This window comes from Apis cerana, linkage group LG3 (genome assembly GCF_029169275.1).
Source record: "Apis cerana isolate GH-2021 linkage group LG3, AcerK_1.0, whole genome shotgun sequence".
Classification (NCBI taxonomy): Eukaryota; Metazoa; Arthropoda; class Insecta; order Hymenoptera; family Apidae; genus Apis; species Apis cerana.
This window is the reverse complement of record NC_083854.1, coordinates 8185349-8204393: the sequence shown is the minus strand read 5'-3', so window position 1 is coordinate 8204393 and position 19045 is coordinate 8185349. Positions and strand designations below refer to the sequence as shown.

The 19045-nt window shown below is 39.1% G+C and overlaps 1 protein-coding gene and 1 long non-coding RNA gene across 6 annotated transcripts in view; one reads left to right on the top strand and one right to left on the bottom strand.

Annotated features, from left to right (window-relative positions):
- The window catches only part of LOC107998228 (cell adhesion molecule Dscam2), a 195930-nt gene that overhangs the window by 20299 nt on the left and 156586 nt on the right, over nucleotides 1-19045 (bottom strand). For all 5 annotated transcript variants that reach the window (XM_062072618.1, XM_062072617.1, XM_062072619.1 and 2 more), the window contains exon 5: nucleotides 8553-8717. In XM_062072618.1, the coding sequence (XP_061928602.1) occupies nucleotides 8553-8717 (165 nt within the window). The remainder of the gene's footprint in view (nucleotides 1-8552; nucleotides 8718-19045) is intronic.
- LOC133665804 (uncharacterized) lies at nucleotides 17542-18351 on the top strand. Its single transcript, XR_009829169.1, has 2 exons — nucleotides 17542-18077; nucleotides 18136-18351. It is a non-coding gene; the product is annotated as an uncharacterized LOC133665804 (long non-coding RNA).

The window sequence follows — 19045 nt, the reverse complement described above, 5'->3', positions numbered from 1 at the left end:
CTTTTTCCTCTCTTTCTCGTGTACGTGTGCGCACGTGTGTGTGCGTGTGTGTGTAAGAGGGGAAGAAGAATATTTTCAGCGAACAAAGGGGTGGAATAATTCTACGCACGATCGTTGAACGAGAGGCAACGAAATATAGAGGGATCCTTTCTGAATAATTGAGAGGCGAGGGAGGGAATTGATACAAGCGACAAAATCTTTTGTTCCGGTAAACCGTGGATGAATTTTAAATTGGTAGTAGTTGGTTTCGTGTCGTTGAATGGTTTGTGATAGTTTACGATTTTTCTTTATGTATATATAGGTATGGATTATTTTTTATGGAATGATAAATTTTGGTTGGGGTCGCTTTATTCTTCTTCTTCTTTTTCAGGGAGGCGAGGAAATAATTTAATTTCGATCGATTGTCAATTTCGCGATATAATCTATCTTTTCTCACCCCTTCCCTCCTTTTGATAATTATCGAGTTTTACGAAGTAACGAAATAATAAAACTGTTTTTAATGGTGTTTTTTAAGCGTGAAGAAATGATTTAATTTTAATCGATCATAATTTATGATATAATCTTTTTCGATGGACAAGAGATATTTTATTTCACGAGGTAATGAAATAATAAAATAATCTCTCGTTTGAGTGTTTGAAGCGTGAAAAAGTAATTTAATTTTGTACCGATTATAGTATATACGCAATCTGTGATATTATCGTGGTAGAGAAATCATTTTATCGAGGAATTTTTTTTTTTCCCCGATAAAACGAAGAAATATCGCAATGTTTTTCATTTTTCTCGAAAACGAATATTTACTTTTTTTCCTTTTTTACTAAAAATGTTTAAATCAACAAGACAAAAGGATTATTAGATTAAAATTAATTAAAAAAAAAAAACTAAAATTACGACGATTAATTTTCGTTTCGTCCGTGGAACGAATATTTCAAAATTTTATAAATTTATTTGTAATTTTGAAAAGCTTTCCTTTAAATTTAGTTTGAAACGCGAATGAGATCATTCGAGGGAACGATTTGTACAACGAAATGATCCGTTTCCCTCCCCCTTGCCTCTATTCGTTATCGATTTCGTAGAAATGCTTGGAACGCGAAGGGACAGTGAAATATTGGCAAATGTTTAAACATGCCAGCAAGTGTACGTACCGTGGTACAAATGCCTCTATGAAATAGCGTTCAAAGTCCTTTCTTCAATTGACGTCACTGTGCTTCACGTGTCAATTCTCCCTGTCATACAATTCATTCTCGATCGACGTCCCTCGTAAACGTCTATTCCCTCTCTCTGATCCCTCGTAAATACGCATTGAATTTTGCATAGAAATAAGAGAACACTTTGAGGCGTTAAACTGTTCTTATTGTCTTTTATCGAGTAAAAAATATCGGAGAATTAATTTTCTTTTATATCTTTGCACCGTTTCTATTGCACTTTCATTACGTTACATGAAAATATTTTTAAAATATCTTATAAAAGAATATTTTTAGAAATAAGAAAAAGTAAGATACGCGTCTATTTTCCTTAAACTCTCTCAAATCTTTTTAAATTTTCTAACGTTCAACGTTCCTTTTATTTTCCAACGATTTCCTTCTCTATGAGGATAGCAAGAAACACACGTACATTCTCCTCTTTATCTAAAATTTAGATAAAGAAATTTCTTCCAACGTGATAACATCTCGCGTTTTATTTAACAAACTGGAAAAACTAAAATGTCCTTCAATTTCATTAAATTTTTATATCGAATTTCTTATCGATTTTTTTAAATTTTTACCAGAATTCCCTTTCTATTTTCTCCAAACAGCTCTTCCTTTCTAATCCTTAAAATTCCTTTCTAATTCCACATTTCTAATCCTTAAAATTTCGTCTCTCCTCGTTTTCCCCCAAATTTCTTCGCCATCCAACGTTCCAAAAATCTTCCCTCCAAAACTTTTCATCCAACTTCTCTCAATCATCCATTTACCCAAACACCTGGCCCTGTTTAAAAAAGCCATCGTTAAAGAAACCATTCTAATTACCGCTGATTTCTCACACGGCGAGTAGAGAAATTACCCCCGTTCCCCGAGGAGGGTGCAAAACATCCATAGGTAACCCGATCCCATTCGACCAGCCTTCGTCTAACGGCTTCGCCTCGTCCTGTACACGCTCAGCCATTCATGTCCCATACATATTTATGCCGGTCGCTTGCACGTAACAGGTACCACCTCCTCCTCTTCCACCCTCTTGTACAGGTATACGCGCGCGCGCGTCTCGCCACACTGCACAGGATATCACGGCGAGCATCGCGTCGTGTCGGGTTGTGATACGTTTGTTCCGCGACGCGGCGGCCGACCTCAACATTGTGCACGCCTCGACACGTACCACGGAAACACCTGCACCGTCCCCCTCCTCCTCCTCCTCCTCCTCCTTCGTCCTCATCGCGACGACCTCCGTTATCAGCGCCGCTGTCCTCGTCCAAGGAAGGAACAGTGGAGTGCCGTCTGACGACGACGTCGTATCACGACGCGACGTGCCAGAGAGAGAGAAGGGGGAGGAGGAAGGGATGGATCGACACGACTCCATCGTTGTCTCCGGGGGACGCATCGATACGATGGGATCGATGGGATCTTCTTTTGTGGAGTGGAAAGGGAATAAAGAGATTACGGGTATTCGTGGAAGATGAATTAGTTTGAGGGGGTTCGAGAGGGTTTGAAGATATGCGGGCGGTGTGTAATTGGTTTGAAATCGGTCCTTTTTTCTGATGGAGGATGTAAATAGGGAGGAGTGGAATAATGCTGGGTTTGACGATGTGGGTTGCGAAAAAATCGAATGTTGGACGAAGTTTGAGCTGGTTTTGTAAAGAGAATGTAAATGAAGAAGTGAATAAATAGATTTGATGCAATGAAGATGAATTCTTTGTTTTTTTTTTTCTTCTTTTTTTAAGAGAGGAAGTAAAGGGACAAGGATAATCAAATTTTTCGTAAGTTAGGAAAGGATTGTTCGTAATGTAGGTAATGTCGAAGGGAGCGCAGATGGCGGTTATTCGGAAGTTGATATCCTGGTGGCGGCTGATGAGTCGGAAACTGACGTCCTTGCTCGAGTTCGATGGGTCGGAAACAGGTCGAAATCGGTCTTTCGCCGATCTTGTTCCACCTGGATGGGCCTCGTGCGAGGAAAATTTATCGCGGAATATCTATGCTTTTCTTGAATTTACATTGAAACAGCTCGCTTCTTTTACTCTTCTTTTATTTCCACTTTATCGTCCAAGGAAATGAATACAGGAAAGAAAGATCGAAATTTAATAGTCGAACAGAGAAGTTTGTAATTATCCAAAGTTTGAATGTGATGCGAGGATCACGACGGTGCAAGTTCATGGCCAAAACGCTAAGCTACGAGTTAAGTCAAGTTTCAGAGTTTAACAAGTTTCGTGTTTCCATCGAGTTCCCACGAGTTTCGAATTGTTCCTCCTCGAACTTCTAATTTGTTTTAATCTCGAACGCTAATCACCATCTTTCGCCCCAAATTGATCTAATATATCCTTTCAGAGAAAAATTTCGAATCTTATTTATTCATCACATCGAATGTTTCCATTAGAATTCTATTCGCACGAGTTACAAACAACCGATTCGTCTTCTTTCCAACTTTCTCCAACTTCTCTCGCACAACCACGAACGAAGAAACCGTACAAACCAAGCTTATCTCGAATCAAATGGTCCATCGACTGAATGATTTAAACCTTCGCTAGCCCGGTAATTGGTGCCACTCGAGGAGGAGAGCAGCTAATGTTGACATCTCATTCTCCGGTTCAAACTAGCTCCCATCTCTAGCAACGTCCCAACTTAAAAATCTCCAAGCTTGTTCGACCACCTCGAGCGCAAGTGTGTCCGCATACATTTGCCCAGCAACTCGTCAGCTACCCTTTTCCTCCTCCAACGATACATTTTCCTCCCCCTCTCTCATCCTACGATTACAATTTTATTTTCATGCTCCTCACAGCCTTTTTCCCCGATTTATTCGCAATCATTTCTGTTTCGACATGTTCAACAAAGCTTCTTCCTCTCATCTCCTTGCTCGTTGCAACTGAAACTTATTTATGAGATTCCGAGGAGGTGGTCGTTTCTTCGGAGGGAAAGGTAATTGCCTTTAAACGTGACTTCGTATCTCTATTCTTTACCCGCAGCATTCGAGAATCGAATAAATTTTAATACATGATAATTATAATATTTATATACGACATAAACCATCCCGAAAGAATTGTGGTATCGTAAAATGTAGTAGAAAAGTACATAAGATATTAAACGTGAGAAAAAAACTTCCCCCTGGCGATTCCAAGCAAAAGAAGAAGAAAAAAACTCATTACTCTTCGCGGGAGTAATCAGAGAAACGCATCAAACGGGATCCGCTCGAATCCATTCCCGACAACCGTCCAAACAAATTTAATTTTCCCCTTCTTTGAACATTTTCGAGGCTACTTCTCTCCACCCTCCTCTTCCACATTTTGTCGCAGTGGAACTCTGTCCACTGTTTGCAGTGAGAAAGAGAGAGAGAGAGAGGAAAGAGGTATCGTGTACGAGCGTATATTACCATCTCCTGGTCGCCGAATGCCAGCTCTCCGAATACCTTTTCCACGGCAATATTTCCATATTTCTTCCTTCCCCTGGCCATGTTTGTTTTCGCCATTGCCAATATTAAAACCGCTCGAGCGCGCCAACGTACCCCTTTTTCTTTCCTCGCTCGCCTTTTCCCGAAGAGGGGCACCGATTTCTTACGGTGCTCCCCTGCAGATGTTGCGATTCTTATGAGAACCGAAGCGGATCCCGTATTTTCCACGTGGAATGAATTCGATTCGAAATTGGCGGATCCCTTTTTACGGTAATCGCGACTACTTTACTTCTTTCTATTCTCTAGGAAATGGTTGGATTGATGCGCAAGGAAAATTGTCTTGAACTTGGTTTATATAGATCGTAATTCGTAATTATTATCGTAATTCCACGTGTAATTTCGAAGTTTAGGAAGAAAGATCAACGTAGGAAATTACATATTAAAAAAAAATACAATTTTTCAAATTCGTAGGAAAAATAAATCCAGCCAACTTCTCTCCAACATTGCGAAAATGATATAATAGCTCGCTCGATTCAATTGGAGAGGAAAGAAAATTAAAGAAAAAAATATGCAATGAAAGAAATCACCAACGATCATGATATAAACTATATTTAATATTTAATCAGCGAAATTCGTTGCCCGATTAATACGAACATAATTGAATAATCCGCCGTGCCTTTTAATCCTTGCGTATGGTGGCGATGCGTGCCACGAATTTGCGAATAACGGGGAGGAGAGGAGGATAGAGGGTGGATTCGAGTGGATGGGGCGGTGGCGGCATTTTTCCCCCGAGAGAGGGTGCCTCGAGGGCTGTTTATGGGAAAGGCACCGACGAAAGTCTCGCGCCGCGAAAAATGAAGTTTCAAGTTCTTCGCTTCTTTCTCTCCTCCTTCCCTTTCTCTCGCTCTCTTCCCCCTCCATCCAACATCGTTTCGGGGAATTGTTTATGCCGACGAAACTTCCACGCGCGTCGGGGAAATAAACGTTTAAACTTCTCTCGTGGCACGGTTCGACTTTTTAATTGAAACCAACCCTTTCGCGGTTATAAATGCACAGGGGATGAAATGTGAAAAAAAAGAAAATAAACGAAAGCAGAATTTTTGGATTAAACGCAATTACGTTATTTGAGCGATGGAGGAAGATGATTTTATTTTTCTTTTTTATATATTCGTTTCATTTTTTTCAACAGATTTCAAAAGCGGTTTTTATTCAAAACCCTTGCAAGTTGCGTTTTAAATAATTTTACTTTAGCATTTCGATATATATGAGAAAGTACGAACGTACTGGTGGAAGGAAACGACTAGTTTTCGTTTCTTTAATCCGAAAAGACGATTCGTGACTAAATTTCTCGATGCATTGGCACAGAAACCAGAGAATTCTATCGATACATTTGATATAAAGATTTTCTTACTTGTCATAATGCGCGTAGACTAATTTACCATTTTTACCAATTTGTAACGATAGTTTGGATTCAAGTGGTTATATTAATAATCGTATGTATGCGAATATACGATTGATAATTTCGAAAATATTTTAAATCTAACGATTAGATCCTAAAGTAAAACATTATAAATGAAAATAATTTTTACGATTTTGAATATTCAAATTATATAAAATGGTGTCAAGATTCATCAACAAAGCGTATGAAGTTGATGCTTCACTTAATAAAAATATCTGAAAAATTTTAAGATGAAGAAAGTTATACGAGAACTTGCAAATTGACGTTACAAACATTACTGCTTTCGATACTACTTTCTTCATTCTCATCTCCGTACAGCACTCAACCCTTCCTCCTGATCTTCCTCCTTCGAGTAAAAAAAAATCCTCATCAGCTTCCTTCCATCTTCGGGAAAAGGAAGCCCGACTCTTCAAAGATCTTCGAATCCCTTCGAATTTCGTTTCGAACTTTGAACTCCCTCCCTCGACGTTTCACTCGAAATATCGTGATCCAGGTGGCGGCAAAGGACACGAAGGCGACATGAAAAGAGGGCGACCGGCTTTGCCGATTAAGCTTTGCCGTCGATTTCGGCTTAACAGCCGTTCGTGTTGATGAGACGCGCGTCACATCACGTTGAAAGGACAACGAGACACAGAAATTGTACAAAGGTATAAAAGCTGGAAGGAGGAAAGCGCGCGCGCCGACTCGAAACAGTACTGAATCGTGTGTACTTTGCCGTCTGAAAAAACCGGAAAGAGGTCGAGCGTCTATTTCCGCCGTTGAGACGTCAGTTCAGAGAGGATGTGTTCATTATTAAAAAATACGGAGCCATTTCCGCCCGTTTCGACCGTGAAGGACGGTGGAAATGAAAGAACACGATGATCTTCTTCCGGTTTGAAGATGACTGTGTTCCTTTTTTTTTTTACGACCAATTATTGTTCAATCAGAGAACGGATTCTTTTTTATTCGTTAGAGAAATACAAATAAATCGTCGTTTTATAATTCTATGAAAAAGATTGAGTCACAAATAATAAAAATTAAATTAACATTTTATAGAACACTTAGTCATCCGATGTAACGAAAATTAAAAAAGTAATCTAAATGAATCTAATTTCTTTTAAACAGAGTTGGGACCGCGAAATGAGAACTAGACTTTACAAAATAATATCCAAAGTAAATGTAATTTCTTTTAAACAGAGTTTCCTGTAGAGTGATCCATTATATCGTCCAACGCAATCAAACGAACACTATCAATCCGTTCGGGTATCATCCGCCGTCTCTATTCCCAGTTCAGGCACGAAGAACGTTTAAAAACTATCAAACTCCCTTTACCAACCCTTCCACCGATTCGAAACACGTCCACCACGAACGAACAACTTCGAAACAACTCGGCAGTTAGCCGCCGCCGCGTTATATTCCGCCCCATTCCAATACTCTCCGTCTTTTCAACTTCGTCCTAGCCGCCCCTTTCGTCCCCTCATTCCTCTCTCTATTTCCATTCGTCTCCAATCGAATATCATCCAGCATCCCCTCTAGAGGCCCATTGCGCCCTTATCGTATCCAAGTGGATGTTTTTATGCTTTGTCTGGGCCGTTTCAAAAATTCATGCCACGGAATAAACGGTACATTTATACGTTAGAGGCGATGATGGGATTATTGGATATGTTCAGATGCAATTTCGGAGTTGATTTCAATTTCAAATAATTGATCGAAATATAATTAGATATTATTCGGATTTAGATTTTACACGTTTTCAAAAATATATTTTCGAATCGGGGGGAGGGGAAAAATGGCTTTGATTTGGATCCTTTGGCGCGCTCGATAGTAGAATTTCCACGGGAAAAACCGTTTCCAGACGTTTAACGAGCATAAATCTCGACGTTGATGCTTTTTTTTTTTTATTAATATTAATAAACGCGTGCGTTTGTCAGCAATTAAAGTCAACTATTTCACGAGAAAGAGTGCGCTTCAAAGGGGGTTAGTTTTTTAGGGGGGAATATCTCGGGAATGGCACGCTGTCATCCATTTTATGAAATATTTTATAGAATATTGCCCCGTCCGCCAGGCATTCTAATCATTTCGTTTCATTTTTAGTCCCTCGCTCACGCCACGAAAAGAAGAATATTGAAAATATAAGATTGTACAGTCAGAACGTAGATATGTTAAATAATTAATTCGAATGTCTTGCGTATAATAAATATCTAATCAATAAGTACTGTTTCTAGCGATACCAACATTTCAACATCCTTAAAACATTCACTAGTATTAATTAAACTTAATCGCAAAATTTCTCATTCATCAGTTTAAAACATCAAAAATTTCAAAACGTTCGAAGAAATTTAACGTTTTAATCGCTTTCTTTTTATTTCTCCTTCAATCTCGTACGAATTTTCTAATTCGACTAAAAATTACTTAAAAATAACCCTCTGGAAACCTCTGGAATTTTCCTAATTTATTCAAATACCAGAAATTTCTACTTCTAGAATCCGTATCCCGAGAAATAAAAGAAATGTATCAAATACACGTATATTTTAATTAATCTTACCTGTGTCCGTGCTACCGGGTAGAAGTATGGCGTCGTCGCGGAACCAGGAAGTGACAGTCAGATGCTCCTTCACGTCCTCCCTCGCCGTGCAAGATAAAACCGCGTTGCACCCCTCCAACACTGGCGATCTGTTCACCCTAACATCGTACCCGGGCACCGTCAACACTGCAATCCAAACAGAGAATCTCGATTAGAAGGGTTGAACCTCGTGACCAACAACCACCCCCTTTCCGCAAACCGTAATTAAAGCGTCGCTTCATTAAACCTCCCCTTTCTTTCCGCTCCCCTCTTCCCCCCGATTTTTACATTCGAAAAGTTTGAACGTCTGTGAAAAAAAGAAAGAAAGAAAAATTACGGTGGAAACGTCCTTGGAACAACGTTTCGAGTTTCTATTTGCACGAGTCGAATGGATGGAGGGATGGACGAAAGGGAGGAATGGTTGATAAGTTTTGGGGGAGGGGAGGAGGTTGCGGATTTCTTTCTTCCTCGAGAATCTCCCGCGGGGACTCGGAGCGCAGAGTTTATGGAACGTGATAGAGGATTATTGATTCGTTTTCGGGCGCGTTTTGTTGGGATTCTCTCTTGAGTGGATTAAAAGTTTGTCGAAGAGTTTTTGGTCAAAGGTCGATCCTCGCCTCTGGGGGAGAAGGGGGTGTAAGAATCGATCGTTTCTTCGCACGTTTCGCAAGTTTAACCAACGATTTGTCTGGCTTTTGATTCGCGTTGAGAAAAGTCGACGAAAGATATTTTTATTCGAGAGAAAAATACGAATTATTCGATCGAGATCGTTGTAATGGATTCGAGTATTTTTAATTTAGAACGAGTTGAATTCGATGTTGCCCTTTCTACTATTTTTCTTACCAAAATAAAGTATCCAATAACTAATGTTGAACCGTTGTTTCCACTCTTCCATTGGAAATTCAGGGGGAAGGAAGAAGATGTTGGAACGAAACGGAAACAGAGGGAGGGAAGAAAAGGACAATAATCCCGTTCAATCCCCGGACCGCAGCCGTAACATAATAACTCTTACAATATGAAAATCCTCGAGTACTCTCGTTGAATAAGTACGCCCTTTGAATCCCACTTAATAACGAAACAATTTACTTATGACTTTAATGGTCAATTTAATTCTTCGATATTACCATCACTTTTGGTGTTAAATCTAACCAGAGAAATTCTGAAATTAAATTTAAGAGCGAAGCAAGTTTTTTTCAAACCCAGTTTCCGATACGGATAACGAGAAAAACGCATTAATTATCCGTTGCTAAAGAAAATTTACTTTAACAAAGCGAAATTCACTTTAAATCCAAATTTATATATATTTCCAATCGGAAAATAATTACCGATAAGAGGAAAAAGGTGAAAAATGACGATGACTTATAAAATATCCGAGGTAATTCGCGAGCAAATCGATCAACAACGATTTGTAAACGGAGCAGAGAAGAATCGAGCGGGTATTTTATTCGAGAAATACACACGACCTAAATAAAAGAGAAACGTGACGGTGGATTGGGGGGGTCCATCCGATATTTACATAAATCCCCCTTCTCGGTCGATTTTTCACCAAACGTTCCACGACGTTGTTTACCGACACGTTTCGTTCGAATACGTTTCGTGGCAGAGGCTATAAATCACGTGGATGGACGTGACATCCGTTCCATATCCCGCGCGGGAAAAATCCTTAGGATGAAAATCGACGAAATCGTTTCTGAGAGGACACCGCCGCCGCCATTACGATCCTTGTTAAATCGACGACGATATAATGGATAGAACGCTCTCGACAATCTCTCTCATCGTCGAGAAAAGTGGCAAAAGTGGAGGGCTCGTGTTTAATTCCTTCGTCGAAGGACTTCTCCTGTAATAATTTTATTACAAAAAAAAAAAAAAAATAGAAAAATATATAGTTGGAAGATAGATTTTTGAAAGAAAAAAATAATAATTCTTCGATCGCATCTATCAATTTTCATGATAAAATGACTTGGAGGATATAAATTTTCGATTACTTTTTATCGATTTGAAAAAAGTAGAGCAATAATGAAATATGCATCGATATTCCTGGTTTTATTAAAATTTCCCTCCCTTTTTTTTCCATCCAAAAGGTATCCAAAAGAAAAGGGGGACGTTTGTCGAGGTAAATTCCCTCGGCGGAGATAAGATTAGCGTCGCATCCGGAAATTCGTTTTCAGCTCCAGCAGTTCCGTCGCCGCTCCATTTATTCCCAGATCTGACAGGTAGCTACGATATTGCTCTTAATAGCACTGTCAGCCAGAGCGTCACGCTGTTACGCGTCTCATTTCGGAGGCACAATTTAAGTATTAAACGTAACGCGTTTAAGTCATTTCTTCCCCGCTCCTGACATTCGAAAATTTTGCAATAATGCCTTCTCCTCGCGAAAATTCGTTCAAGGAGTACCGATGTTGCTTGAAAAGAGACGTGGGTTAAAATTATGCGATTCTTTCCATTAACCTGGTTTCAGTTTCTACGAAATTAAACTATTTACGCGAAGATAATGATTTAATCTTCTTAAACTACTCGTTGTGCTTTATTAACCTTTCATCTGCGGCTTACTTTTAACTGATCGCTCTAAAAGCAAAGAAAAATATTTTATTAAAATCAAATCGTAATACTCTTAGAATATGGGTGTTCATTAATTAAAATATTTATTGATTTGTATTCCGAGATATAATAATTGTCATAAGTTGTTCACCAAAATATTTAAAAAAGTATTCGTATTCCTCAGATTCTATGTTTACATCAAAATGAACATGTGGTTTATAAAGCACATCCGCAATTAAATGCTTAATCGGGATGATCCAAGTATTATCCGTGACCGTAGAATCGTAGGAGAATTGTAATCTAATTAAATGATGAACTTGTGAAACGGATATTATGAAATTATATCGCGTTTCCTTCAATTTGATGTTATTCAGAGTTGTAATACGAGGCAATTTTAAACTTTAAAATTTTATAATTTTGACACTTTCTATCGGTCGTTAATTCAGAAATAGCAATTCGAATAATGGAATAGAAATTCAAGTACGACACTAACGTAGCGTTAATTTTTTTAAACGACTTAGCTTCGGAAAGAATTTACTTAGGATTCTTGGAATGCTTGCTTAAGCGGAACGTAAATTGAAACCGCTACCGTTGTAACTACCCGAAGAAAGTTAGGAAGATTTAAATTACCGCGAGAGAGAAAGGAGCAGCGAGGCAAAAAAAGTATACGAGCGCTAGAAATAATTTAATTTTTAAAACGCAGAAACCGAGAAACCGAATAATTCCCGCGAAGATTATTAAAATCGACAATTTCAAATCCAAAATTTCAGAATCCAAGATTGAAGGACAGATTAATTATCCGTCATTCCGATAAGATAAAACGTGTTCGCAAGGAAATGTGAATACGATCCAGGGAGGCGTACAAAGGAGACTGGAAAGTCGAATCTTCGAGACGTGAAAAATTAGGAAGCCACTCGGAGATACGCCTCCCCCTCCAACCGAGGCGCTGACGAATACCTGGATAACGATCAAATTCCGTGGAAGGGGAGGGGAGACGAAACGAAACGTGCAAACGAGGCCAATATGCGCAGATCTCCATCGAACCGGGCGAACGATATTTCCCGTGGATTCGCAGCCAACCCTGGGATTAAGTTTCTTTTCGATTCACGTCCCGATATCACAACCCGCGACATCTCGATCTCTCCTCCCTCCACCTAGATTGACGTAATACGCCGATGGATGGATCAACCCTCGAAGCGTTCACAGGTTTTTTTTTGGAGGAGGAGGAGGAGGGGGATATTTTTTTTTATTATTCTTTTTTGTCTTTTCCATCTTGCGTGTATATGATATATATTTGTATTTTTGAAATTTTCGTCGAAACGTTTGTTCTTTTCTTTTCTTTCGTGCATTATGGAGCGTTATCGTGTTTGGAATTTTTGATAGATAATTGAAGCTGAAGTTGGGATTGGCAACTTTTACGGAATATCTTTGTTATCCTTTTATTTATTCCTGCGATGACATTGTTTTTTGATGTATATAAAATTGGACGTTAAGTTGAGAATGTTACCGCTCTCGATGGATATAAAGTTGGATATGAAGTCGAGGATGAAACGAAGATGGATGGCTCGTTCTTTCGAGATTGAAGAGTTTCCTCGAATATTTTTATCCCCTTCCCTGCTTTATATTATAATATAATAATTTATTGTTATATCTTATTGGAATTTTTCTTATTTTTATTTATCTATTTTTTGCTTTCGTTACTTTCGTTTAAATAGGATTTAAATAGGATAGACGAGTATTCGCTTTAGCGAGTATTAAATTTAAAGTTGAAAATGAGGATAAATGGTTTCATTCATTGAAATTGAAGAGGTTTTTCCACTCCCTTTCCTTTATTTCTCGAAATTATAATGCAACGATCAGAAGAATTCCTCTAATAATAACATCGAGCCGAAAATTGAAGTACGGACGAATCATCCTTTCAATCTTATTAAACTCAAATTCAAATCTGAAACAAATAATCAAATAACCTTAAAAATAAATAATCGTAAATAAAAATTCCAAAGAAACTTTCCAACCTGTTTCTCGAACTATTTCTCAAAAAAAAAAAAAAAAAAAGAAAAAACATCCCTCTTCGAGTCAATTAATCATTAATCATTTATTGGCTCGTTCGGAGGATCATCATTAGAAGTGGCATGGCCTCTTGCTCGCGAGAGTCCCGTTGTAAAGCGAAGAAGAAAAGGAGAGGGAAAACATATATATATATATATATATAAAGAGGAAGGAAAGAAGGAAGGGGTAGCGCAGCACGGCTCCCTCTTTTTTCCTCAGACAATGCGGCTCTCCTCGGGAATAAGTCCTTTGGCGGGCGACGAGGGTCGAGCCGATGTCATTTCAGATAAATTCCTCATCGCTTTTCACCGTGGTCCAGGCCTTCTCTCTGTATCTCTCGGCCCTTTCATACCCGCGATACCGTGCATCGGAGAAGAGAGCGCTAGGAACGCGCGGAAATCAGCCTGCTTTGCTCCTCTTTAATCGAGTATTCCTTCTCATCACTGGTGTGATTCCATACGTGAATTCCGCATGTCTCCTCTCTCCCTTTCCAATCTCTCAAAGAATACTCCTGATTTCCGCGATTATGCGACTTTGAACGGATCGTTTCAACAGGGTTGGGATATTGGAATGGTAAATTTTGAATTTCATCACTGTTCGAATTGTATGAGCGAGTTTTTCGGAATTATAATCATTGAATAATTGAAAAAATTGTGCGAGAACAAGCTGTTTAGGAGAGAGAGGAGAACGTAGAATGAATAAATTCATAATCGATTCTCGTTTAAAACAACTTGCAAGTAAACTCAATTTTTATTTTTAATTCAATTTAATCAGTAAATCTTCTCCTAGGATCAAAGCATCCTTATATCCTAATTTCTCCAACAAAATTAATTAACTTCTGTCTTTAAACCAATTCTTATTCTCTCTCTTAATCAAAATTTTCTTTATACTCTATAGTGAGAAGAAGATTAATTCTTTGTTAAAAATTAACCACCTCAAAAAAAGAGTATCTTTAAATAAATTCACGAACGACGAGAAAATCCAAGAAAATTTTATTTCTAATTTAAAACTAAATCTTCTCCCAAGATCAGAGTATCCCCATAAACCAACTCGAAACCGATTCTCCTCGTCCTTCGTCAAAAAATAATAAAAAAATCTCGCTCAGCACGTTGCTGACAAAAGTTCCAGGTCCTAAACCCCCGAAAACCCCCTGGAAATCTCTTATCTACGATCATTGTCTCCGCAAAATTCCCTCCAGTTCTCGCGCCCCAACGATTAATTAAACGGGGAGCACGAAACGCAAACGTCTCCGAATGGGAAACGAATTGGCGAATATACTATACTCCCCTGCGTCCCCTTCAACCACCAATTAACCGTCTCATCTCGTGGTATCCGCGTCGGATCTGGCCGGTGGCAGAGCGTGGCTCCAACCTCCCCCTTTTCTCCGTCTGTCGCGACGAAGATAGAGGTTAACCGGAAACGGTACGCGTCGGGTTGAAAGGGCGTCGCGTTGAAAGAGCTCGCCTTGGAAAAAAGAAAAAGGAAAGGGGAAGGAAAGGGAGACACGGAATGGCAAACCGCGACGAAAGGTCCGAGAGGCAACTCTGTGACGAGGCAGGAAAAGCAAAAAAAAGGGAGGAGAGAACGAGAAAAGAGTAGGGAAGATTGGATGAGGATGGCTAGATGGCCTCTGATATCATCGAGAGAGCGAGAAACGGTACCAGGGAGTACTAAGAACGAAGAGGGGAGTTTAACCAGAGGTGGAATCGGACGGGGAGCAAGAGAAAAAAAAGGAGAGGAGATGGTAGAGAGAGATAGAGGGGGAAATCTCGCTGAATGCCGGGTCACTCGTTTAAATAATTAAACGCGTAATTACCGCCGGCTGGAACATATTTTAATGAACTGGGCCTTTTCCGCACGGGTCGCCTTCCTCGGCTCGCTTTGGAACACCTTCCCCCCTCTTGTTTTCTCTTCCTGCTTGTGCGAGACGCGTCGACCGCGAGCCTCACGAGTCTCTGGAAGACTGTGCGCGCGTAAAGGGAGGTTTTTGGCAGGTCTCTCTCGAGTCTCGCGCGTGCAAAGCTGCCAGGAGAGGAGGCCAGGTAGGCTCGACTCTCGCTAAGGGATGGTTTTCTGCGCGGTGAAAGGGTGACGTCGAGCGAAACAGAGTGGTTGATAACGAGCCACTCTCTTCCAAATCTTCCCGTCTCCTCTCTTTTTTCAAGATATGGATTTTATACATAAATATGTATACGTGCGGCGAGAAGGGGGGAAACATCGAAGGCTCGAGACAACATCTTCGATCGTTCGAGAGATTATCGGGGATTTCGATTGGACGGCAACTTGTTAAGAGAGAAATTCGAAGGGAAGTAACGAGGTTTAATTAACGCCGCCGTCTCATAGATGCGACTTCTGATGATCGTTTGCGTTCAACGTCGTTCTCTCTTCTCAACTCGTCTGTTTCTTCTTTTTCTCTCTCTCTATCTTTTTTTCTTCCCTTTTCCTTTTCGCAGAGCGGTAATTACATTTAAGAAGAGAGGAAAGTCGCGTCGTTTATTAGTCCGGGAAACTTGTTACCGCTGGAAAACTGGCGGGGAGGGGTGGAGGCGGGAGCAGTGTTGGACTTTGAGAGTAAATTTGGCGGAAATTCTTGGCGAATTGACGGTGATTCGATTGTTGTTGTTGCATCTTTGATGGGATTACGACGGGATTGAATGGCGTTTAATTGGAGGCCGTATTTCGAGAAGGATCGAAGGGGATATCTCTGCCATCCGTGATAATTTAAGAAACAACATGAGAACAATTTAACGAAATTGAACTTTAATAAACTTAATCGTAGATACGTTTATTTTTTTTACAATCGATCGACTGGCCGAATAATTTGGCCAATAATTTTTTGCTAATAAGATATATTATATCGATATGGTCGCGCGACATTGATCGATTCGAATTGTTTCGATAAACTCCTCCGTTTATCCATCCAATAAATGCGAATACGACAGGAAAGTAGCCAGAACACGTGGAAGTTGGTCGATTCGTGTTCGAGAAGTGGAAGAGTCGAGAAGTTGGCGAGGTGACCGACTTCCAGTCGAGAAAGAATCAAAAGGCCAGAAAATGTATGGACATGATCGCGAGAGAATTCGACTTTCGAATTCTTCCTCTCTCTTTCCCCTCCCTCCCCCTCTCCTGGTCAAATTGGCCAGCCCGTGTACGCGCGCGTTTCCTGTCGGAAAACTTTGCAAAGTTGGGCAGACAGGGATGACTCGACGAAAAATAGGAAGAAGAATTTCTGTTACCATTGACGGCCCCGACTTACGAACTTCCGCCGGACGAAGAAACCGGCCAATCGATACGCGGCTCCTCCGAAAGGTCTGGAGAACTTTGCCAGAATTTACTGTCGTTCTTCTTTCGAGAAACTTGGAAATCGAAATGCTTGGAAAATAAATGCCCGCCACTTCTCCCTACTTAATTAATCGTGATCTTTGCTGGAAACTTTTTCCAATGTTTTTTTTCTAATTATTGTAATGGAACAATGACGACGAAAAACAAAAATTTCGTTCCATTGTGCTGTTCGAAATTTATAAATTTTGACCAAAGTTCATTTTTGCATAGAGATAATTAATTTCTAAAAATTACCGATAATTAAATATTTTCATTGTAAAATAAAACGTTTATCCTTCCACTTAAAAGACATCAAATTAATTCACCAAATTAACACATTTACACATTTCTATTATTCCTTTTTCTCCTCAAAAGATTTACCTAACCTCGAAAAATAAAAAGAAATAATCTCTACTAATAATTGTTTAAACTTACCAATAAAAAAAAGAACACTTAAACAAAATAATCCCTCGATTCTCTGATACAATTTCTCTATTTCTCTAATCGAACAAAAGTCTAGAAATTCGAAGCAACAAAAGAGCGCGCGTTACGCGTAACTAAAACAGTCGGCAGTGTCGACGAGACCGCATTAAAAAAGCAACGAGGCGAGTCTCGGCAGCGGAATCGAAGGCAAGTTAAATGGAAGGATTCGGAATTCTCTTCTAATTTCGGTTCCCAATATACAAGTGCTATCCGTAACGGGCACGTAGCCTGTTTTACGAGTTTGTATAGCGTTGGTCGGCATAAAATCAGCCATTTAAATGGTGGCTCACGTAAAGCCCATGGTTGCCGGACCAACTTTTGTCCCCCTGTTCTCTCGACAACGTTTGCAGACGGTTCTCAGTTCCTCCTCTTTCCCTCCTCACACCTCCGTCCTATTCTCCTTTTATCTCTTTCTCTTCGCCAACTCGCTCGAATCGAACTTCCCTTCGATACAATTTAACGGCTTTCAGTTGCGTTTTCCCTTCGGTATTTACTCGGGGACATCTACGGTGAAAACGCGGCCTGCGTTTCCGGCATAATGGGATCTTCACCAACTTTCCGCTAGTTGTCGCGGCCGGTCACGTTTCTACGTTCACTGTATGTAATTGACGTTTATTGTGTTCGCGCAACATGGAGGGGAAACGTATCGATGAATGGAATGGTTTCTTTTCGAGTTCTTTTTTCCTTGGTTGCTTTGTGTTTTGATATGAAATTGTGGATGTGATCTTTTTGATGTGGGATATGGTTTTTCGAGAAAATATTTCGTTAATAAAAATAATAAAGATCGTAAACTTGCGATGTGTTGCACGATTGTGGTTATGTAACTTGATCTAATTAAACACATTGGTTTTGAAGAAAATATAACGAAAGAGGTGTAAAATAAATCTAATTTGATCGAATAAATTGAAACAGAGAGTAAGAGATGTAATAAATACGTTAAAAATTTAGATATAGAGAAAAGTGTAAATATTGAGAAGATTTAGATTTTAAGGTTATTTTTCGTTATTTTGTTCATGATTGAAGTATTTAAGCCATATAAGTTGAAAGATTTTAAATGAAAGCGGGAAATATGAATGCAGAGTTCGTAGACTCTTAACGAGAACAAAGGTATTTAAGGTAATAGAATTATTATTGGAATTGAAACGTATATTCGTGCGAGTAACTTGATCCGTAGCTTGTTTAGTGACAATGAGGTGCCCTATTTACGGATCACGCTTCGCGTATAAAACGGCGCGGAAATGGACGAAAGTTATGGATATGGATGTCTTATGATCTATAATAGACATTAAAGATACTCTATTCTAAAAAAGGAAAATCATGAAAAAAAATTGTAAAATTATTCATTCATATCTTTACATAATATAAAATTATCGTTATTAATATTATATAATTTTATATATTTTTTATTACCAAACCTATCTTCGTTATATAAAAATAGTTTGATAATTGAGATATCAAATATCGATTATTTTTAAACGTTTTTTTTACGAAGCAAGAAAATCAAATATTTTTTTTAATAAAAGGATAACAAGAAATAGCACTTAACCTACAATTTCAAGATAAAACGAACATGTGAGCAATTTATCCCTATTCGTAAAATATTATTTCAATTTTCCTATATTTTTAATTTTTCATCAAAACCGAATTTCGCAAAAGTCTATATTGATTACTATTTTTAAGAAAAACTATCCAAAAATATATATATATAAAATAAAATTCCATCATTCACATCAAACGAATTCCTGTTCGCCAAATTAATAAGATAATTTTCAATTATAAATTTCAGTTCGAAGTTGTGATTACTATTCTCACAATATCGCGTACCATTTCTGCGTGTGACTCTACGCGAATGTTCACCCTTTCCCGATGCTGAGCGAGATCGGAAAAAAAAGGTATAGTAATTAATGAGCACCGCACTGGGACACGATAATGAGACCTCTGTCTGTACCTGTGGGAACACGGCAAACGAACGTTTTTCCCTCCCTATATTTTGCGCTATTTTTATGTTATTAACGCGCTGGACCGCTCTCGAGTACACTGCGGATAAAACTTAACGCACAGGATCTTTTAATTATTCCGATTCG